The sequence below is a fragment of the Colossoma macropomum genome, unplaced genomic scaffold (genome assembly GCF_904425465.1).
Source record: "Colossoma macropomum unplaced genomic scaffold, Colossoma_macropomum, whole genome shotgun sequence".
NCBI classification, from domain to species: domain Eukaryota; kingdom Metazoa; phylum Chordata; class Actinopteri; order Characiformes; family Serrasalmidae; genus Colossoma; species Colossoma macropomum.
In genome coordinates this window covers 24,383,063-24,407,511 of record NW_023494790.1, presented here as the reverse complement: position 1 = coordinate 24,407,511, position 24,449 = coordinate 24,383,063, and the positions used below count along the sequence as shown (strand labels likewise).

Here is a 24,449-nt window from a genome sequence, read left to right as displayed (position 1 = left end):
TACTTGGCTATGCATACTGTGTATCATAATGAAGATGACTAACCATGAACAACATCCAAATACACTCATACTTGAGAAAATAATGCTCATTATATCCTGACATTTTATGAATTCATTACATTGCCACATACTGGCGTTTCCTTAGCATAGTGAAGTGCTCTAAACCGGTCTGTTTTCTTCCTTTACCTCTTCAAATGTGCAGTACTATCTATGCTAAAACAACTGTGTGAGAATATGAATGCGGTTCAAACCGGTTTTGAAAAGATGTACTAAGGTAAAAAAGCTTCTGCTGTTTGGACTTCACTGAAAAGATAAGGTACATCAGATTAGAGGGGGGAGAAATAGATGTCACTGACTGACTACACAAAGCCTTGAGCCAAACAGAGCCAATGCAGCTAGATAATATGCACTTACTTCTAAGAAAAAGGCACTTTGTTCTGGATTTTCTAGCTCTTTTGAAACTACACAAAGACATGATAATCAGATTCTTATCAGTGGACATGTGCTCACTCTGTACAACAACTGTCAATTCATATGCACAATGGCTTAAATATGTATACTAGGGATGCACAATGATATCAGAATCATGCAGGTATCTGCAGATTGATGCTTCAAAATAAAATGTTGGTATTGGGCAGATGTTTAGATTCGGCTGATGTAACAAACTGATTATTACTTGAGGACGTATTTAGTGTATCCTGTAAAAGCAGGACATTTAGGTGACACTGGGCTAAAAACATCTCCATAGGTGATGGAGAGAAATCCAGGTGGATTTTACAAATGTTTATGAACAGTCTTATGCAAATGTTTGAATATCCCTGGTCAAATGACATATTTTGTTGATTGTCTAAGTACAAATAAGTTAAAACAGCCTCTAAATCCATCCTTAAATATGGCATTTTTCTGCTAATGTGCAATGCACAATTTCTGATTCGTTTTAGTTGCCGTAAAAAAAAAAAAATTAACAATTTTTGCACAGGCCACATTTATAAATAAATAAATAAATAAATAAATAAATAACTTTGCAAGAAAATGTGAGAAGTGTGCTAACTTATTTTCACTACAACCAATCAACAAAACATGTACATTTGTCCAGGGCGCACAAACTTTCTATCTACATCTATATCGACAGTAGCATGATGACACATGCGTATGTACAAAATACCAGAGAGCGACACTGGCCCAAAATTCCTGTATGTACTGGTGCATCCCTAATGTGTATGTATGTAACATAAATTTAATTCTTTGCTTTATATGTGTGTTACACAAGCGTTTCTCAATCCTTGTCCTCGGGTAGCCCCTGTTCTGTGTACCTTAGTGGTTTCCTCGCTTTAAAATCACCCCACCTTATTTTGCTGCTTAGTTGGACTGGACACAGTAGTGAAGACAAAACCAAAATATACAGGGCAGGAAGACTCCAGCACCAGGGTTGGGAACGCGTTACAGTATTTGTAGCTACACGCTGTGCAAAATAAAGACAAAACTGTAAAATGACAAGTGCTTGTTTCAGAAAGCATGTGTTAGCATCACGGCAACAGTGCCGTTCTTGCGTTCTGAGCCAATAAGCAGAGGCTGCGTAAAGGACACCACTTTCATCATGCAGGCGCCTCCCTCTGAGAGGCAGCAATAGATCCAGGCGCTGAGGGTTAGCACAGGGTCTGTGGACTGAGGCTGAGCTGGGACAGAGCAGGTGATGGAGAGAGGCTGGGATAGATCGGCGATGTCACCAGTCACAGCCTGTCCTTCCAGTAACCACTCATTACCTGCAGAGGACAAGAACACAGTGAACCTCAGTCATAAGTCAACAGCAATTACTGCAAAACCACTGACTGACGATTCTTTAAAAAGACCCTGGACACTGTGAACGCAGTGTGTGTGTAAATGAAATGGAACATTTCTCCTCCAGCTGGTGAGGTCGCTTAGCATACACACAGGCATGCGCTCGATAAGGGTGAACATCTTTTCGTGTTGAACAGGAGCACCCTCATTTAACAAGGCTGTTGACGCGATCTGAACCGAGGGAGCCCACTGCACTTAGTCTGCAGTGTCTGTGTGTGCGTGCTACTGGCCTTGTACCAAGGGCATGCAAGAAGACAAGCGCCAAACTGAATTAGGAGAGCCTCCAATCAAACACACACCCTAAACACACGGGGGAAAGGAGAGGGAGCAAGCCAGGCTGAACACAGAGACACACAGAAAATCAAGGCTGCAGATTTTTTATTTTGTACTTAATACCATGATTTTATCGGACTCTCGTCCTTTTAAAAGGGCACACTTCAACACAGGTAAGCCACGCTAAAGAGATACTGTTCACACTGCCATTACCCATCAATCAAATACGTGAAAGTTCTTTATACTTTTAAAAGGTTCTTCACACTCTCATATCTCCTTTACAAAAATATTCAACAGTTCTTCTATAGTACTGTTTATCACTTTTTTTCCTTCTTTCTCTTCAAAGAGTGCATATGGTGCATATTAGTCATTACTATCACACGGCTATGCCACAAATAGACACTTATAACACAACTTACATACAGTGCAAAATAGGCTAATTCCCTCACCTCCCATGTAGTGAGTTGTAGTCTAAGGTAAGTTTGTCCAGAGCAGATATCAGATTATAGTGAGTTAATGAGTTAAAGGGAGAAAAGAAAGTGAAAGGAAAAGTCAGGATTAGACACTGACCTAGCCTAGTATGGAGACTAGCTCTTACGATTTCACCCAACAACAACAACAACAAAAAAAAGATTTACTTCAGATGTTAAACATGGCTCTTAATAAAAGTGAAGGGACATCTCAGAATAATATGCCTCGGCTAATCGACAAAATAGATTATGCATTCAAATTGTTTTTAGTTGAAACAAATATATATATATTTACTATAAAATAATTATACACACACTATAATTATATATACTACAATTTTTTTATTACTATTCGCAAATCCACTTTTTACACATATGGAAAAAAAAGTTTTGATTTTAATAAGAACAAGCCTTCAGCATTGCATGGACGTGTTAAAAAGCAGGCCAACCAGTTTTAATAGTTGCAGTCCAAGCAAATGTGCATCAAGACTGTAGCAGAACAGTTCATCTTGCTTGTGGCAGAGCACAAGTTTATATGACAAGAAACACGTCCACTACAAAAACGTGGCAATTAAAGTAAACATACGATGGACAGCTGAAAGGCTGGGGAATGACAGAGTAATTTAGGACAACTTAGCAAATGTTTATAATTTATTGCTTTTGTTCATCTAGGTGTAGCCTAGTCTGTTCAAGCCGGTTTTGTTTTGTAGAATGTGGTGAATCCAGTGTGTGCTCCTTTTATTTGCAGTGCTTCAAAGAAAAATGTTGATTTTATCGTCACTACTACTAAAAGAATCCATTTTCAATTCCTTTTATGTCTTCTTCCCGCAAACTCAGTGTGTTTAAAAATTGCATCAAACTTGGTGAGGAGGTTCCACCACATTAAAAATTTTGTCTAGAAAAATCAGACTTGTGGGGATGGGCCTAAAGTAGCTGATTTGAAAAATGTGCACAGAGTTTACATCTTTTTAAGTTATTCAACACTTTTGTTTGAAGCTTTAAGAAGGTAGTAAGTGAGACCTGGGGTGTATTTTTGTTGTTGCCTCATTTTTAAAACTGCCTGCCCTTGCATGTTATACAAAAGCAATGATTTGGGATTGGTTATTTGCATGTCAGTCAGACCGCCCTTCCCTGGCAAAGCAGGCAGTTCTCTTCGCCACGTTAAGTGCCAAAATGCACCAGACTGGTGTAGTGCTCATCATGAACATCACGGCAATTACTATCTACAGTCCTCAGGGACCATTCCAGCTTTGGCTTCCTGAGAAACACATTTACAAGTAACTGGGTCAGTTAAATTAGTTGTGCTGTAATTGAACAAATGAATAACAGGAGAATCTCAGAAGGACTATATTGAAAATTGCTAATGAAAACATGGGTTTTATCTTTAATATTACTTTGATAATGTTGGAGAGAGAGGGAATCTGTGCAGTAGTAATAAAAAAATGATGAAGAGGGAGATGAAGAAATAAAGAGAGAGAAGGTGAGGGGAGGAGAGAGAGCGTGCTTGTGTTCTGAGGCCCAGTGGAATCGTTAATTTTTTCCTTGGACTCTCTCCCAGTGTGGCCGGCTGGTCCCTTCAGCCTGGTGAAAATGTGTGAACAAAGCACTCCAACAAACAACTCCTTCCAGCAACGCTTAAACCCAAGGCTATCCAACTCCCAAAGGATGATTTACAATGAAACAAAACCTCACAAATCTACTTTATATCATATATGTGGTTTTCTTATCCTTCTGTTTCCTGTTATTGGACGAACAGACTCTAAATGTTTTAACAGAGATAAATATAGAAACAGTACCTTCAGCAGACAGACTCCAGAAGCTGGGGGCCTCTTTGGTCAGTTTGGTCCCAGCAGGTAAAGTCAGGCTGAGGTTCATACTGATGTCCTGCCCTGCTGACACTGGCAGTGCAGTCATACTGAGCACAGGGGCTGACTTAGGCAGCTTGGGAACCTTTCTGACTGCAGTGGTAGGGGCAGTAGTGATATGAAGAGCATCCACTTCCTCCACTGAAATAGGAAACTGGAGGAAGACATAAAAAAGTAGAAGTGGCCAATATGAAGATTCTCACATATCATGGTATTTTGTTTTTTACATATTTACATTTACATATATCCAGCTACTAAAATGTAGCAGCAGCCACTCATACTGAAGTTATAAGGAGTGTTTTAGCCTGCTTTTTAAATTATATATATAAAATTATTATTATTTTTTAAGGCACAATAATAAAATAAGCCTGCTTAATTCTAAGGGCTAAAGAGAGGTCGGAAAATGGTCACGTAAAAAAAGTGAATTGTGGCTGTTTTTGGTACATAACCATACACAATTGTCATTAGTTCAACATTTAATGCATCACTATGTCCATTTAAGCAGGACCAATTGTGTTCACTTGGACTTCCAGTACTGTCAAAATTTAAACTTGCAATTTTACACAGACTGAAACCTTAGACGCCTACACTTTGTGGTGAGCTCCATCTAAACCGCTGTTTAATAAGACATGCAGTTGGTCAGTGCACTTTAACTACAGACAATACCCACAATATGTTCAGAAAAGCTTCTTTTGACATGATTTATTGTAATAACAATATCATATCATCATGTCAAAGAGAGAGAGATGGAGAGAGACAAGGATATGTTTGCAGAGAAGTCCTAGATAGCACAATTAAAGCATCAATGATTTAGCATGACACACAGCCAACACATACACTACATGGATAAAAGTATTAGGACACCTACACATTACACCCACAGGAGCTTTTATGACATCCCATTAATATGTTGGTCTCCACTTTGCAGCTACAACAGCTTCCACTCTTCTGGGAAGCCTTTCTACAAGATTTTGGAGTGCATCTGTGGGAATTTTTGCCCATTCATCCAGAAGTGCATTTGTGAGGTCAGACACTAATGTTGGATGACAGGGCCTGGCTCACAATCTCCGTTCTAGTTCATCCCAAAGGTATTTGACAGGGTTGAGGGCAGGGCTCTGTGGGCCAGTCAAGTTCTTCTACACCAAACTCACCCAGCCATGCCTTTATGGACCTTGCTTTGTACACTGATGCACAGTCATGCTGGAACAGAAAGGGCCTTCCCCAAACTGTTCCCACAAAGTTGGAAGCATGCAATTGTCAAAAATGTCTTGGTCTGCAGAAGTATTAAGATTTCCCTTCACTGAAACTAAGGGGTCTAGGACAACCCCTGAAAAACAACCACATAGCATTATCCCTCCTCCACCAAACTTTACACTTGGCACAGTGCAGTCAGGCAGGTAATGTTCTCCTGGCATTCGCTAAACCCAGACTCGTCCATTAGACTGCCAGAGAGAGAACTGTGATTCGTCACACCACAGAATATGTGTCCACTGCTCCAGAGTCCAGTGGCGGCGTAATTTACTCCACTCCATCCGACGCTTGGCACTGGGCTTGGTGATGTAAAGCTTGCATGTAGCTGCTCAGCCATGGAAAGCCATGCCATGAAACTCCCAGCACAGTTTTTGTGCTGATGTTGATGCCAGAGGAAGTTTGGAACTCTGCAGTTATCGAGACAGCAGAGCGTTGGCGACTTTTATGCGCTATGTGCCTCAGAACTCAGCAATCCTGCTCTGTAACTTTACGTGGTCTGACACTTCGTGGCTGAGATGCTGTGGTTCCTAAACACTTACACTTTTCAATAATATCACTCACAGTTGATAGTGGAATATCCAGGGGGGGAAGAAATTTTGCAAACTGACTTGTTGCAACAGTAGCATCCTATTACAGCACCATGCTCGAATTCACTGAGCCCTTTAGAACAACCTATTCTTCCACAAATGTTTGTAAAAGCAGACTGCATGGCTAAGTGCTTGATTTAATACACCTGTGGCAATAGGACTAAATGAAATTTCTGAATTCAATGATTAAGAGGTGTGTCCCAATACTTTTGTCCATATAGTGTACGTGTGTTCATAAAACTCCACATTCACCACTCACCAGGGAGACAGTTTTTGTCTCCAGGTCCAGCACTTTGATGTGATGGTTGTTGGTGTCCGCTACGTACAGCACCTTGCCCCCCTCAGCCACACACAGGCCTCCAGGCTCGTTAAAGCTGGATTCTGTGAAGCCTGGGCCAAACACATCGCTCGCTTCACCAGTGCCTGCTAGCACCCTGCACTGCTTAGTCTTAGGGTCCACTACTTTGATCTGGAACAGAAAGCCATGCTTTGTAATACCCATGAAAAGACATCTGTGTCTGCTCACTGCATGACAAATGTGAACAAATACAGCGTGGAACTTGTGAAATGGATGTCACTGTAAGGGAATAAAGTTCCAGAAAGTACAACTTTATTCTCTTCAGCAGACAGACCTTGTGGTTGTAAGAGTCGGCCACATACAACAGGCTGCCGCTTGCATCCCAGGCCACTCCTAATGGATGCTGGAGCTTGGCGTCTACACCTTTACCATCCACATCTCCAAAGGCGAAAAGATTCTGTCAAGAACAAAGAGAAGAAACAGGTCTTTAAAAGGGCCCATTTCTTAATGTGATTGTATTCTGACTGTGTGGGTTTATGTAGCAATTATAATTATTTTACATTAACTTGTTCAACTTATCTTTATCCCTTACAAATAAACAAGTTTAAAAAGCAGTCTGGGCTAAAACAATTCTTATAACTTTGGCACTAATGGGTGGATCTAAACTGTTTTAGGCTCAAAATATCGGGGATATATGTGAATGTGTGGGTTTTTGTGACATCAACAAAATAATGAATTCCAAATAGTTTTTTGCACAACTTCTAGAATGCTTAATTGAAAATTTAAAAAAAAAAATTTTTTAATTTGGTTCTCCGTGATACGAGGCCTTTCAAGGGCCCATATCATGCAAATCCCAATTTTCCTTGCTTTTTTGAAGAGATTAAAAATGTAAATTCACCCCTCCATACAGTCACATATTGAACTCCACAGCCCATTTAGAACTCCCTGTTTTTTGCGTTAAATAATCTGCATATCTGACAAATTAGCCTACAGTAGTTTAGCCCACATCCATTTGTGCTAAAGTTATAAAGGCCAATCACATGCTGACAAGGCTGGGCATCAGGTGTGGGCTCTGAACGCCCCACAGTGGCGTTGTCATTCTGAGCAAGTCAACATGCTGAACCATTAAATAGGAGGAAACCACACCAAGACAGTGAGGTCATGCTCTAATGCGTCTATGAGCATGGCAAATTAGAAACGAGCTTCCTTTGTCACTTCACTCCGTGGGAGTCACAGCCAGACTTGTTTAATTTACCAATCAACTCATCTAACGAGGCAGGAAAGAACATAATTACATACAAATCTATCTAGCAAACGCAGAGTAATACAATCCATTCTTATCGCCTGCCAACGGAAAAGGCAGGCTGTGGGACGGAAATCTCACATCTGAAAAATGTCCTCATTATGGGGTGGAATTGAGCAAAATACTTTTTCGTCTAGGTCGCCTTGGTTCAGTACATGATCATAATTGCTCCCCAGCCTCATTTATTAAACGTCTCTTTACACTACAAAGTGGTTTGGAAAACCTGCATTTTTGCCTGAGCAAACTTGTAAAAGTTTAACACAGCACATCGTTATAATGCCTTCAAATCTGACATGTAATCGCTGAAATAATTTATGAACCCATAAAAACTTGAATCTCTCCATGTGAGATCCATTTTTTAAACTGATCTGGATTACAGAGGGTTTTTTTCCCCCCACTCATAGAGTGGTTGCCAGACTCTCCATATGAGAGAGGAAGACAAAGTACTGCAGGGTAGAGAGCACAAACTGATGCTGATTAGGAGCACCGAAAGGAATGGCTGGCCACAGCGCCAACAAGGCAGGCACAGAGAGAATCACACAGCTCTCATCAGACTGCCCTTCAAAGCAACCCTACATGGAAGAAGAAAGTAAGGAACTTTAATTCCCTTCTGACAGCATGAGTTCATATCATTAACAGCATATACACCACATTCTGAAGGATCTATAGGCGACAATCTATTTTATAATAATGTTTTTAATAATTTAATGTCTTTAAAACAGGTAAAAAGTAGGTCCCTATTGAGCCAAAAGCAAAGTGTGCAGGATGCGTAAATGAGAAGGACACAGCTATCCCCTCTCCACATCATGATGGATCAAGGTTAACCACGGATATTGACTTTTCCTTTGGACCGTAAAAAGCACACTAGAGACTTTTAATACCAGTTCAATTTTTTGAAAGACTTAACAATGCAATGGGCCAGGTATTTTAGAGCATCAGTGAGGCACACACAGCAGCTATAAAAACTGATGCTCAGACTCACCAAAGGGTCTCTCTCGCCTCCCACCACGTGCTTGACAGCCCCATCGCTCAACGACAGACTTCTGATGGTGCTGCTCTCACTGTCGGCGATGAAGAGGCAATTCCACGGCTGGCTGGGGGCAAGGGCAAGACCTGAGGGCTGAGCCAGGCCAGCCTTATGTGGGTATGCATTATTCCTGTTCTCCTCATTTCCGCTGCCTGCAAAACGCACACACGTGCCTTTTCCATACTCACTGCAACGAGAAAAATGAGAAAAGTTTTATTACACTGATCGCACAAAAACACATTGCATTTCCCCAAGTCCACTTTAGGTTTGTGTGGTTTTATTTACCAAAAACAGTCCCAATTCATGTTTACATGACCATTTTTCAACTACTTTTTATCCCTTAAAAGGGCTGTTTTTTGCTACAGTGTCTTTAAGACTGATAAATGAGATCTGTTCTAATTGGTTGCCCTCATTCAAAAGGCAGTGAAGGCTGAAACACTCCTTATAACTTCAGCAAGAACAGTGCAAAACTGCTATAGACTGAGTAAGTGGATAAATCAAAGTCCTTGTAGGAATATCTGGTCACTCAGCAGTTATTTCTAGTTATACAAGACTAGGCTACTATCTGTTTAAATGGGGAGAGACCCCCAAAAATCCTAAATTGAAAGCCACTTTAATTTTTCAAAAACGTATTTAAAACCACTATTAAAATCTTACCTGTATATACACACACACACACACACACATTATATATATATAAATTGCCATATAAAAATCTAAAAACGAATGGGTGGAGCTAAATTGTTTTAGGCTCAAAATATTGGCAATATTTTGCCATATAAAAATCCCAAAATAGTTTACATTTGGCTCAAATGTGTTTTTTTCAGGGTGGGCTTTCCCGCTTGAGGCTTTACCAAAAAGCCGACTGCCTCTTTTCTATTGCTCCATAATTAGCAGATGCCAAGTTGAGCAAAGTTTGCCATTCTCCCATTTTTCAACCAATGAACTGTCTCCTTTATAATACTTCTGGATATATGTAGATGTTCTTGTGACAGCACAAAAACATTTATTTCAAAAGCTGTTTCTGCAGCATAGTTTCTAAATATTGACTTTACTGACTGGGGATTGGAAAATATGTTTTGAAACTAACAGTGTTATCAGTTGTAAAAGAAGATATGAAAACGACATTTATAAAAAAAAAATGAAAGATATAAAAATAGATGGTATCAGTAATACATTACTACATTAGAATCTTAAGCATTAACAGAACATTTTTAACAATGACTGTAAAAGCAAAAAATGATTTTAGAGAAATATTTCTAACAATGGACGGCAATGTATACACATGTATGTATACAGACTGAATTAACTCAATTCACAAATGAAAAACAAACTGTGTCCCATGGCGTAACATGCTGAGCACCAGAGAATGACATCATATCGGTGGCCTGTGTATGAGCATGTTGCCATGTCCCTAGTGGGCAAACAGTGAAAGCTCTAGGGAAGATCTCACCTTCCTTTGGGCAGCTTCCCATCCTCCAGGAACACAGCCCAGATTTGATGCGTCCCCACCATGGCAATCCACAACACGTTATCCTCCATACCACCTGCAGCAACACACAGACACATACATACACAAACCAGAGTCAACATTCTGAACAGTACATGCTCATGCTAAACATTATAGATCATTCCTCTACACTAATACCACCAGAAACCACCTTTTTTGGAATTACAACTAAATTACAACTAAACTCAAGGTTTAAACATTCAAATGTGTTGAATACTAAGATTTGCTATTCTGATATTAGCATTCAACATCTTGTATGAAACAGAAGAGCATTATCTCTTATCTATAATATAGCCATCATTCTGCTGAGCAGCAGTTACTAAGTAATGACTCCCTTTACACTGCAGCTAGAGTGTTACAGTGTTAGGGTTACTTTAGCACATACAGAAATGGAAAATTGATATATTAAATAATGTTAAGATAATATTTGACCTGCAGCCCATTTGGTCATATTTTAAAGAGTCTGACAGCAGGACTACAAATCTGGATCTGTTGTTGCCCCTAATCAAGCTTTTGGCCGGCAGCTGTGTTGGCGGAACAACTAAACTTACTGGAATTAGCCAAAAACGTACACAATACAATTTAGCAAACAAGATGGGTTTGGAACAAAATGACATTCAGGTTAATGAGGCAAGTACTGAAAAAGCTAAGCTGAACCTGGTATTGCAGTGATTTTGTTGCTCTGGCCTTAACAAAAAGGTTCTAGAAAGACATTGGTTAAGTGAAAGCAGTGACAATGGGGTGGTCTGCTTTTTAGCATTTTCAACTAACATGCACTACTATAACATTAAATAAGGGTGCTGGATGTTTGAAGGGGTCCAACTCCATTGGTCAGATTTTGAACATCATGTCATTGAGAGAAAAAGACAATCGCAGACCTGAGTGAGTTAAATTATTTAGCTCATGTCCATTAATATACAATGAGTGTTTGGGTGCATCAGAGTGTGTACATGTGCTGCAGTGTCCAACAGCACAGTCCAGACAGCCATTTAATTCCATTTCAATTAACTAAGCCCTGATGGGGAGTGTCTGTGTTCTAGACCATTCTACAGCTGTGGGTGTGTGTAGGTGTGTGTGTGTGTGTGTGTGTGTGTGTGTTTTGCGACGAATGGAGAATGATGGCTATTGCACTTATGTCTAACAATAGCTGGCTAATGCTACTATGATTATCTGAGACAATTTCAGTTGGCTTGAAGCCCAAATACAGGCATTCATGAAAAAGAAAGATGGAGAGAAAAATGGAGTTTTCTTTTTTTGGAATTACAACTAAATAAAAGGTAAGGAGAAAGTGATACAAAGATTAGGAGATTATTAAGCAAAGTTCCTAGGCAGCGATGGAAACTTTATCAATCTAGGCATTGATAAAGTTCCTAGGCGACCAAACAAGGTGTAATATGATAACTATAAATACTAGATTGCTTACATCTCATTTTCACAGATGTTTGCACAGTATTGTTTGTGTGTATGTGTTTATGTATTGTGTGTATATTCATTCTCTCTCTCTCTCTATATATATATATATATATATATATATATATATATATATATATATATACACACACACACACACACACACACATACATACATACATACATATATATATATATATATATATATAGATAGATAGATAGATAGATGCATTATATTACAGTGGGCTAAGTCTATTCAGTCATATTCATGGGCCAACTTTGGACTGACCTGGTATATATGATTACAAATTTAAAATAGACAATAAACATACGTGCCTCAAGCATCGTGTGGCTAACTTCAGTAATATGATGGTATGAGACTCAATAATATCCTTGAATGCACAGTCGAATAAGGCACTGAATCACAGACAGAGGGCAGAGAAATGGAGCAGTTCTGTTTAACTAGTAGGTCAGCTCAAAGCTAAGGAGCTGCTGAATGGGGAGGATAAATGAGTGCCCAGCTGGCCTGAGAACAGAGCTAATGGACTACAAAGATCAAGAATCAAAACACTCTCCCACTGAAACTGACACCCAAACACACGCCCTTCCACCACAGAACAGCAAAGGCCCAACCTAATTTTTCTGCTTCTGATGACCTTATCCATTGTGCATTCATTAGCTGTTTATGGAAACAGTATGCCTGAATCACCAAATGTCCACAACAGATTTCTGATTGTATAAAACTGAGGTAATATTTTAGATTCATCTCTGTTTTGAAACGACACCAAATCAATCAGCACAGATTTATGCGATGTCATCTCATCTTATGCGTCATACATTTTGCTTGTCAACTGAGTTTCTCAACCAAGATGAAAAACATTTCACTTCATAAGATTAGCTGTCCAAGAGAAATGCTAAAAAAACCCAAATGCTGTGTGGACCAGTCGCTTTAGACGAGCCAAACACATCAGGTAATTTGTTCAAGACGGCTGTATTAGTTCTTCAACTGGCCATGGTCCGTTTGAAGCCAAAGCTCGTCCAGGAGCGCTTTTGATCTCATCATCTTCTGCGCTCAGTGCAGACAACACAAATGCATTCATCACAACGTCCGTTGCTAGCAACCAACAGACTTAGTTGTTTACTTCTGGGCTGCTCCAAACAAGAGTCTATTCTATGAGAACAAAGCCCCACTTTGCTCAGTCACACTCCTCACTCAGGGAAATGAAAGTCAAAAATGGTATCTACAAAGAGAGCTACAAAGAGAACTTCTAAGAACTTCAAACAGGAACTGTGATTAGGATAGGCCAAGACAGATGAGACTGATAGGGAGATTACGTTGTGGTGAATAAGATGAAGAATAAAAAGATCATAAAATTGCTCCTGGCAGAATAATAAACTGAGGCTTTATATAAGACATTAAATTTTATGAGTAAGACTGAAAGAAAAAGATTAAGTGACCCTAATTCCAATGCAAGGAGGGAGTACACAAAGGAGAAGAAATATTAAGACAGAGCAGGCAAAGTGCCAACCTACGACTCAGCAAGAAGCAAAGCAGTCAATCTTCTCATATGACCCCTTTGCTCTGCTTCCTCCAGACCTTTCATGATCCCCTCATTTGACCTATAGCATGCTCTCCTTATGATTTTCCTGGCTGTAGTCCTGCGTACTATGGCGCGAGATTCTCAAGTAAGCAAGCCAACTTCTGGATTAACCCTGGGTATCATGATGAAGACTCAAAATCTAGCCATCTCAATCACCATGACAACTTCCTCTCCACAGCTAAGCTGCTCTGGGCCTCCTAATGTTACTTGTTAGCTCAAATGAGTAGAAAATAATTGGGTCATTAACCAGTGAAATATGAGAGAAAATGAGAGATGTGTTTTGATTAAAGTAATTGTTAAGGTTTTAGTAGCAGTAAGAAGTAAATCCTTGTTACCTTTAATGCCAACATCTCCTCGTTAGGTGTTACCAAACTTGTGTGTTGATGATTTAGAAAAGGAGCATAAAGGCTAAATTCACATTACAAGGTTGAAGTAGCACCTGATCTGATATTTTGCCCTGTGACGGACCTGATTTTTTCCAGAGCTGTGTGAATGCAAAAATCTGATCTTTTCACATCAGATTTGAGCCACTTTCACATGTGCTCCTATGCCAAATACATATCAATTAATGGCCAAGTCACAGTAATGATAACAGATAGATTGGGATGTATTTTACATTACATAGCCAAAAGTATGTGGACACCCTTTATAATTAGCAGCTTTGCCATTTCATCCACACACACTTCAAATGGGTGCATAAAAAGAAGCAAAAGAAGTAGTTAGGGGTGGGTGATATTGCATAAATATATCTATAAACATTTTTTACAATCACAATATTTGTTCTAATGAAAAGGATAACACTGAGGATAACACTTCAATTTGATTGATTTAACATTCTTACCTAACTGATATGTATTTGTTAGTAATGGTGGGAAAGAGCATGTGCCAGATGACTGTAAAGTTCTCACCCACAGAGCCAAGGACTACATCCCAGGGGGAGCTGATTGGCTGCTGTGGTCCCATTGCCCCGCCCTCCTTGTCTGTGCCTTGTACTCCAATGCCAGCTAAGGTGGTGACTCTTCCCTTTGAAAGGTCAATCTGATAGAAAAGAGGGAGTTTTACTGCTTTAAACAGAGACACACGATACAGCATGATGGATCTCATCTTTACAAGCATCAGTCAGAGAAGTAGGTCAAAGCCCAGTGGAACAGCACAGAGCTGCCCTAATTCTTCATTTACCTTCCTGATCAGATGGTTCTCTGTGTCAGCCACAAACACGGTGTCTCCCTTTATGAATACTCCTTGAGGAGAGCTGAACAATGCCTCAGACAAGCTCCCATCCTTCCATCCACTTCTAGATCCTGCCATAAACAAGAGAAGACTGATTTAGCATGTAAACAACATTTAGAAAACCTAATTATCCTCAAACATCAGTTAAATAATAATCTGAAGAGTATTCTCACAAGTGTAACCAACTACACCAAAATTAAAAATTAACTGCGCTGTGTGACATTTATGCACTTCATAATTCATATTGTTCCCTAGAGATTCAACTGTTACAAGAAGTCATGCAAAGTACTGTACTGTGAAAAAATCAGAGACCACCTTTTGATTTCTTCAACTTCCACTCAAAACGGCCATTAAGTACAAGTTATTCATTTTTCAGTGTCAGGTAAAAATAGCAGGTACCATGTAACATAAAATTACACAGAAGCCTCAACAACTATATGTTATATTTATTTCAGTATTTAGTGTGTCCACCATTTGCCTTTATTATAGCTTCTATTCTTTTCAGGAGACTTGCTTTCAGTTTTTCAAAGAAATCTGCAGGGATGTTCTTCCACACCTCCAAAGTTCAGTCTTAGAAGTTGGTCACATTATCTGCTTCTCATGATCCAAGTAATCCCAATCACAAATTTAGACTCATCAGCCCATTAAACTTTACTCCACATCTCAGTTGTCTAGTATTTTTTGTCTGTTACCTTTTCTCAGTAGCAGCTTCTTGACAACTACACATCCTTTCAAACCCATTGCGTTTAGTTGTTTTCTTACAGTGGAAAGATGGACGGAAATGCCTGTAAGTGCAGCAAATAACTGCATATTTCAAGGAAATTTTTCAAATGTGGACAAGTACAAAAATTGGCACAAACCCTCCTTGGGTATTTGTCTTTAGATAAAGTCCATTAGCCGCTCATGCAAACAGAGCACTAGGTAGGCTAACATGCTAACATGCATGGTTCAGTATTGGCGAACAGTTTTCCATCACGGAGCTCCAAGACATTTGAAAACTGTGCAGTATATGATGTCCTCCCTACAACAGAAGCTTATGCTACAAAATACAGAAGACCAGACATCATGTTTGATGTCTACCAGAAATCAAGCTTGAAAGTTGAAACTAGGTCAAAGCAAAGACATGGAGTTGTTAGCACTTTTACCATCAGCCTAGACAAGGCAACTCCATATAGTCATGAAGAATCTGACAAAAGGATCTTTTCACTGGCTGTGATGTTTCAGCCTTCTGTGATAAAGTTACGAAGACTGCTTGGCAAACCTGTAATGTATTGGATGAGGTTTCTAATCTGCAGCAAACTCAGCCAGTACCCACCAACATAAGATTATAATGACCTGAATATCTTGGAAAAGTTAATGGTCATGATATATATCAGATCCAGTAGAGCTGAAGGTGTTGATGATGCCAGGTTGGAAATGTCTGCAAGGAAACAAAAGCTGTGCAAAGCCACATTACTCCATATGCAGCATATGAAGCATGCGGCCTACCAGGTGGGCTGCATATGGAGTCAGTCAACAGTACACCAGCCAGAAATACAGAGTGGACATTCTATGGTGCTCTGCATTAGACTTTTGCCTGTTTCATGTTATGTGGCAGAATTGATGTGGATAAAAGGTTTATGTCTTCAAAATGTGCAAACATGATGAATATTCTTATATGTTGCATTGTTACATCATTCATGATAAATGTTTTTCTGCAATTATATCATGTTTTAAGCATTATTTTTCACATTTATTAGAATCGTCACAAAAAAAAGCTCTAAAGAAATGTAGACATCCTTGTACTCACAAACACAGGATTCAATTGCAAAATCATTAAAATTGGTCCAGTGGGTAAAATCCTGTGTTAAAATACATTTTCTCTATGAAGGAAATGGTGGTCATCTTATAAAATATCAGCCATTTTAAAATTTCATGTGACTAACAGGATTTTTCAATTGAACATGTTTCAGATAAACATACCAATTTTGGTGCTTGTAAACGCCTTTGAAAGATAATTACAGTTATCTGCTGCACTGTGTGTATTTTTTTCAGATCTGATGCAAGAGTGGCGGTTTTAAGTAAACAGTGGACAGATTAATCTAATAGGACAGATTTTACATTCTACTTAGTGTCAGAGGCTTTCGCTTACTTTTCTGTTAAATATTTCCTTCTTTTTTGACTGTATATACCAAGATTTTTTTTCCCCACTGTGTCCCAGGCAACAAAAACAATTTGCAAAGTCCAAGTATCATTTATCTAGTCAAGTAGTTGGTTATGTAACCCATCCCTAGTGAACACTAGTGCTGCTTACCCCCTACACTGTGTAGGATGTTTCCAGTATTGGAAACCACCAGAACCCTGTGGTGCCCTGTATCTGCAATGGCCAGCTTCTTGCTGTTGGGATCCACTGCCACCTTTCCAGGGAAGGAGAGGATGGATGAGGATAAGGAGTCCCTGTAGAGTTTTATTCCCACAGCATGGTCTCGGAGCAGGCCCTGCTCTTTATAGTGCTTAAGAGCAGCAGCCGTATAGAGGAAGAGGCTTTCTCGGTGGCCTTCACCCACCAGAGAGAAGAGCAGGTTTCCCCTGGGGCCCAAAATCACCAAGGTGGGCCAGCAAGCCACCTCCAACTCCTGCCATAGCCGTGCATCACTGTCATTCACGACTGGGTGGGTGATGCTATACCTGAGCACTGCGCTGCACACATTCTGTAGAACCTTCTCATTAGGGAACTTTGCTGAATGAACACCTACAACAACCAGGCCATCTAGGAGAGATTAGAATGAGAGATAGAGAGAAAAAGAAAGGAACAGGGAAATGATGATTAAATTGATGATGAATCATCAAGATCAGCACCTTTCCCATATTTTCATCATAAAAAAAAAACAAACAAACAAACAAACAAACAAAAAAACGATTAATCCATGACCATGCAGTTGACTCGGGGTGTGAACAACTAGAGACACAGGGATCAATTTTTTAATAACTGATTTCAGTTCCAATTTCTTTACAGCCAAATTAGCCAACTGGTGATTTTTTGGCCAACTTTATTGCTTAGTTTTATTTATTTTTTTAACCTGAAGTTCTCACTCTGTGGCCTAAATAAATACATGAGCACACAAGCATCATTTCCAGCATTTACTATTAAGTAAAGTTGCAATATATATAACATGCTTTCCTCTTTATTTTATTTCATTTCTAAAATGAAAAACTGGTTCATATTTAAGTAATACAAATCAAATAAAAGGCTACATGGAAAGTAAGCTACAATTTGGTAGAGGTGTAGCAGCAGCATATAAATGCAGCATGAGTTCATTTACCTGTATAATTTACATCACAAAACTGCAACACAGATTTATCAAAATCAAAATAATAAACTGGCCAATTGCATGTTTGGAGCAAAAATCTGCTGATGCCAATTTCCTAGGCAAGGACAGCAAATTGTACAGTGGGAACTCAAAGTGCATCACAGGCATGTGTCACACATCTATTAACTGTTGTGCGTTTTGGATTTCCCCTTTTCCTATGCTGATAAAGGCATTAGGAGTTGCCGATGTAACAGAATCCTTACCAAATGGGACACTCACAAGAACATGGTTCAAACTGTTCAATCAGTTAGAATCACTAAAGTGTACTTCTTACAAAAAATTGACCATGACTAATACAGGTAAAGGCAAAAGAAATGAGATTTTCCCATCAAAGCCTGTAGGTCCAAGAAGTTATATGTGTGTGTGTGTCCTGCAGTAAATCTGGGTCTCCATAATATTCAAAAAGGTCTTTAAGTGGGGAACTTAAATGTTTAATTGACTAAAATGGGAACCCAACTCAAAAGAGAACAAAAATGTACTGCGCCATAACAGTGAAGGTTTCTAAACAAAGTATTTTTGTCCTTTTTAGAGGAATTCAATGCTATATAAAGTACAGTTCTGCCCATCAAACAATGCATGGATGTGTGACTGGCATGTTGGTGGATGTCTTATTCAGGCTTCGTATGAATTCATCCTGTTTGTCTGAGTTGTCAAATGTTCTCCTTGGTTGACGGTTTCTGAAATGGCTTTTTGTCTTCATGAATTTAAGGCTTTCTTTTCATTCAAGACCTGTCCATTTTTCAGGCGTATATGAAACATTGCAGACAAAAGGCCTAGTTCTTCCTTGCTAAAAAAGCTAGAAGATGAGACAAGATGTAATTAACTTTAGAGTCACAGTCCTCAAAAAGAGAGATTAATCAAAAGTGATATTTTTGTCTTTTTTCTTTCCGAATTTGGTCATTGACTGAGCTGTGCTATCACCCCAGGAGAGCTGTTTCCCTCTGAATAAAATTCCAGGTTTAAACTCTTCCTCAACTCAAAATATGTAACACTTCGTTCGTTTATTAATTTATTTGATTCCAGTTTTTTTTTATTTTTACTTAGTAATTCCTTTCCATGAGGCAAGATAACATTAAGCATACTTCTTTAGTATTTTGATGAATAAAGCCGATGGGGTGCTTTCATATCAAATGGAAAAGCAAATCCCATCAATGATGAACAAGACTTTTAATAAAATGCCCATGCAACCCTCAGGCAGCCCATTATTACCTAGGCATCGCTTTACATCAGCTTTCAGAGTTTGTTTCCCTTCAGCCACTTTCTGTTCCTGTTGCTGTATGCTCAGCCTGCCTTTTGTCTAATTCAAGTGAAATGTCAGGAGAAGTACTCTGCCTCGTCACTAGAAGCGACATTCTCCCATTCTGTGTCCTCGGGGTGTGAAACACAGCTATTGATGAATGAAATGGATAGATGGCGGTTTCGGCATTCAAGCTTCAGCCGTCCATCAAAATATTAAAATTCATAGCCTCAGCAGCAAAGAACTGCAGACCATGCAGACCACAGTGAAATGGAGGTAATTTCAGCATGTTTGTTCCCTTTTGAATGAATCTGAAATACACCTGGCGCTGCTGAATATACAATGTATGCATGTTTGTAATTTCTCTTTTGTCCATGCACAAGCTAACTCACGCCCAGGAGGAATCATAAGTCAAGCACTGTTAAAACCACCACTGCTGCAATGAGATACAGAAAACTCTCCAAAATGCCCACACATGGGTTTATTTAAGCATGTGCACTGCAACATATAACTCCTTTAACTAAAAATAGAGACAGTCACCTGCTGTGTATGACTTCAATTGTAAGTTTAAACTGAGGTAAGGTCAATGGCAAGGTTAAACTAAATCAAAAAGTGCACGAGAGATGTAAATAATGTCATCCAACAAACTCCTGTTTAAAAAAACAAAAAGGGACCACATGACCTACTGAAGCCACTCTTCTGCATTAAAAGCTGCTTCTTAACAAACTTGCTAAAATAAAACAGTGTGGGAGTAGAAGGGGCTTGCGCATGTTCTGCTGTACAGTAACAGAATGTACTGAATTCTGTGCCAGAAGAGGCCTTTGTAACTTTTGAGATAGGACAGTGAGTGGGCTAAGGGCTGACTGGTTTGGCCCGTTTCCTTAAATGATCCTACTAAGGGGCTAATGATGGGCCACTGACAGCTAGAGCTGATAGGACTTTTCTCAGGGCTGCTATAATAAGCTACCAGCCAACAAAACATTCATGCTCTGTGATGATCTTGCTTTAGAAAAGTGATTAAGAACCTCAGTCTAGGCCAGGGGAGTCAAACTCAACTAGTAAAAATGCCATATTAAAAAATCTCATCGAATCTCTGGGTCAGAGAAAAAAATGTTTTTATTTAATTTTTAATTAATGTTGTGCTATAACCCAAACTGGACATTGTTCATTCAAAATATGCAAGAGACCTTGTAATATTACATGGACACTTGAAATATTCAAAAATTCTAAAACGGGCTAATATTAATAGAAAATTAAAATACTTCAAAATACGGGATAGGATTGTGTGGCGGGCCAGGTCTGGCCCGTGGGCCTTGTGTTTGACACACAGGCTCTAGGGGATACAATGTCTCCCATAGTTTCCATTAAAACAGCCATTTACCTCATGAACTCAATTATCAAGCCCTTCACAAGCTGACTCAAATGAGTAAGAGAAAGAAACTGACTTTGCAATGCTGAAACATAGTTAGTAAGGGCAACTGTTCACTACTGTAAATAAAACTGACCTTGATGCTTGTTACCCTCAAACATCACTTTACAGGTGAGCAAACCTTTTGAGCATATAACACACAATGTGGGAAAATGATGCTGGAAGCAGTAGTGCCATAAAAAAGAAGGAAAGGGAGCTGGTTGCTTAATTTACATAAAGATGTGATCCTTGATCCTATGATCCTTCCCGTCCCATATAAAAACTAAAAAGAATAGTCTACAAGCTTAACAACCATAACAACTGACCAACACCATTCAACATCTCATCTCTTCTCAACAGGCTTTAAAGGCATTATAAGGATGTACGTACATTTGAGGGCCAATAATGTCATACGGCACTACTTCTGTGTGTGTGCGTGTGTGAGATTACCCTGCAACTGCCAGTCTTGTACTTGAGAGTGGCTCTAAAAAGCTCAGGGTTGATTAGTCCAATCTGTGCAATTGCTAATTCATAGGTAAGCTTAAGATTTTATTTTGACTGTTGCGGTGCATTGCTCTCCATCATCAATTATTAGAAGTGACAGGACCAGATCTGTTAGGGAATGTTGGCATTTTGACACCTTCTTGCTAGAAAGTTTTTTTGTTTGTTTAAACTGCAGAAAATATCCTCTAGAACTGAGAAGAATAACACCCAGAATGCACAGTAAAATCATGACATTATTTGGTCTGCACATGGACAAAACACCTTTAAGGAGCATCAAGCATAGTAACTTGTGTCAACTTGGTACAGGCCTACGTAACTTCAAAATTCTAATGTGGGTCTTCTCTGAGGTGCAATACTTCACTGCCTTAATTTCAAAAAGCAGGCAGAACTGTTTAAAAGCCAACCTAATATTGTTTAAGTGACATGACAAGGTTGATGGCAGTTAGCATCACTTCAGAACTCCAATTCCCCTACAATATTAAGAAATAGGAAAACATTTCAGAAAGTTTTGAGCATAAACAAAAACATATAAAATGTAAGTTGACTATGGATTTATTCTGACATTCCTACACCTGTTGATTAAAGGCATGTAAGTAGCTGGCCTTAATCTGAGAAACAATGCTTCCTCAACCGATTGAACTCACAAGCAGGCATTTCCGAGATCAAAATGCGTTCTCCATCAAATGTAAAGGGTTCCCACACCTTCCCAAACACAACATTCCAAAATCTTTTCATGACTTCTCACTGACCCTTTTTAAGATATCTAACGAACATGGAACATGGCAGAATGATGGGAAATATAGTCAAGAACATGTACACTTAGTAGTGCTAATTACCAGAAACATTAAATACACTAGCTACATAGTTCAGAAATTTAGTGTCTCATTAAGAGCAGTCTAAATCAATTTCTGAAGAGATACAATGAATCACTTCATAACTTCGTAACATTTAACAGTTTTACTAAAATTCAACTGCATATCTGAAATTTGAAATGGAAAGATGCTCCACTGTCTGGGCAAGTGTACTGATGAATTACTCTCTCTGACTTTAACCTCTTGACCTGCACTGGGGATGCAAGAGGACGGTGCTAAATGCATGTGCGTATACCTTTAACAGTGTGAAGTTGCTCCAGTTGGTGCAAGTCAGGCAGTAGGTGCACGCAGTTGATGCAGCAGTAGGTGAAGAAGTCCAGCACCACCACTTTCCCTGCCAGCTCCTTTTGCAGAGACAGAGGGCCCTCAGTGTTCAGCCATTCGAGTCCTGCAGTACAACACTAGAGTCAGAATGCTCCACCAACACCACAGAGACATTTAACTGACAACCACCTGGTATGTCATTCTTTCAGAGAGCCACCCTTTTTTTCTTTAATGCATGAATGACAACAAAAGGACTGCATAAGAGTGAAGCAACAGATGAGCTAAACTGTCGTTACAACTTTCTGGGAAACTGTTACTTTGTAATTAAGCCAGTCAGTTCAGGTTCTTGTTGATTCCCAATTGTATATGAGCTCCACATCTCTGAGACGAAATCTAAAGCCGTTCAAAACGACGCTGGATTTCAAAATTGAGTATTTTTAGGGCACTGATTGAATTACTGCAATACCATCAAGCATCCAGACATTCTGTGCCAAATGTCATTCTTGTTAGCATCATTCAGCCAATAAGCATGTGTGCTCCAAATTCTAGACTGATAGAACAAACAGAAGAAGTGTCTCTAGACACTCCCACCACACATTCTTCAAAATCCGAGACAGATGGGTTAGACTCTATGACAAGCCTTTGGGATACATTTTTGTAACCTATTGAACAGCAAAAGAATTTGCAAAACCTCTGCATGTTAATGATTTTTGCACGTTAACAACAATACTGCACAACCAAAAAAACTATGAATGTAGCTGTTTCAGTTGATGTTATCGTTTGTGCTTTGTCTTCTTTGTGCACTGTCTTTGCACTGTGTGTATGTGTAAATAAGGGCAATATGTGTAATCCATGCATTTATTATGTATGTAGCACCAACTCACTGAAGTGTAGGACAGGTACTACTGCCCTGTCCCTCTGCTTCTCACACAGCACAGTCAGCTATATTTGATGAGACACAGTGAATGCTCTATAAAAGCGGATCATTTGGAGTTATTTCACTAAATAGAGAGTTTATGTGACAGTTTATTTAAAAACGATGCAAAGCTTTCACATTTTAAAATCCACTTTTTTACTTTTTTTTTCCACTTAAGCGCTTACAAAGAAATCCCAGTTTTGAAATATCTGTATTGGTATCGTGATATCAGCCTTAGTATTGCGTATTATCAGATCGAAAAGAAAATGACTGGTGCTGCCCATCCTAGTGACTTTACTAGCTGAAAGGACGTCTTTATCGCTGTGGGAGGATTTCCACCGATTGTTCGAGATATCCGCGTAATGCATGCTGGGTACTGTAGTAAGAGAGAGGATATGGCTGGATGAGAACGCAAAAAGAATACAATAAGTATAATAACATAGTACATGACATAGTAAATGCTAGTGTCAGGCCAGAATGCCGCTTTAAATGGAGATAATAAAAGTATCGTTCAAGAACCGGTGTTCTTACGAAGTGTGCTACTTTGTCGAAATGTCCTACCGTAGCGCCCTAATGAACTGTTTGATAACCTAAATGACCGTTTCAGAAAATTTTACCAGCATTAAAATACGTAAGTAGGATATTTTGATAATCTCTGTCAGAAAATGTCACCAACATTACAAAATAATTAAGATATTTTGATTATCAGGGGATAAGTAGTTCTGTTGAGTCTGTAACGTTACTGAATTAACTTTAAAAACAAAATAAAACGTCTGAAACATTACTACACTCGACTAATGATGTGCGCATGCTCAGTGGGACCATTAGGGTAGGGCAAATCGTTTCCCCATCGGTATCGAAGTGAATGTATTGCTATCAATGCCGGAAAGTGAGAAAGTGAACAATACTCAGCTCCATAAAAATTGTATTTGTTTTTAACCCCGAAAAGTCAGACAGTAATCGCGACCCGACCCGCTGCTACAGTAATGTTAAACTCCTGTTTTGTTCACTGTGTCAGATGATTCATTAATTTCCACTCCAACCTGGCTCAAAATCAGGAACCCTCAAGTCTTCCCTTTCATCCAGCTTTCTTAAGTACTGTAAGACAAGCTTCTCCTTCTCCTCTGGCGTAGCTGCGTCCTCCAGCCCGTAGTCTAACTGGCTCTGAAGTGGAAACAGAGCTGAGAGGCTGCTGTAGGTCGCCATGTTTCTGAGCACAGCGGCAGAGGGAAAA

The 24,449-nt window shown here is 39.3% G+C and overlaps 1 protein-coding gene across 1 annotated transcript; it reads right to left on the bottom strand.

Moving 5' to 3' along the window:
• Positions 1-987: 987 nt before the first annotated feature.
• Positions 988-24,442, bottom strand: nhlrc2 (NHL repeat containing 2). The gene is made up of 11 exons (XM_036572708.1): positions 24,259-24,442; positions 22,271-22,423; positions 16,958-17,413; positions 14,614-14,735; positions 14,343-14,472; positions 10,367-10,460; positions 8,869-9,100; positions 6,918-7,040; positions 6,545-6,754; positions 4,379-4,601; positions 988-1,763 (listed from the first exon to the last, which is right to left on the bottom strand). The coding sequence occupies exons 1-11, from the start codon at positions 24,419-24,421 to the stop codon at positions 1,507-1,509; spliced, it is 2,163 nt and encodes a 720-aa protein (XP_036428601.1). The 5' UTR covers positions 24,422-24,442; the 3' UTR covers positions 988-1,506.
• Between the last annotated feature and the right edge of the window lie 7 nt (positions 24,443-24,449).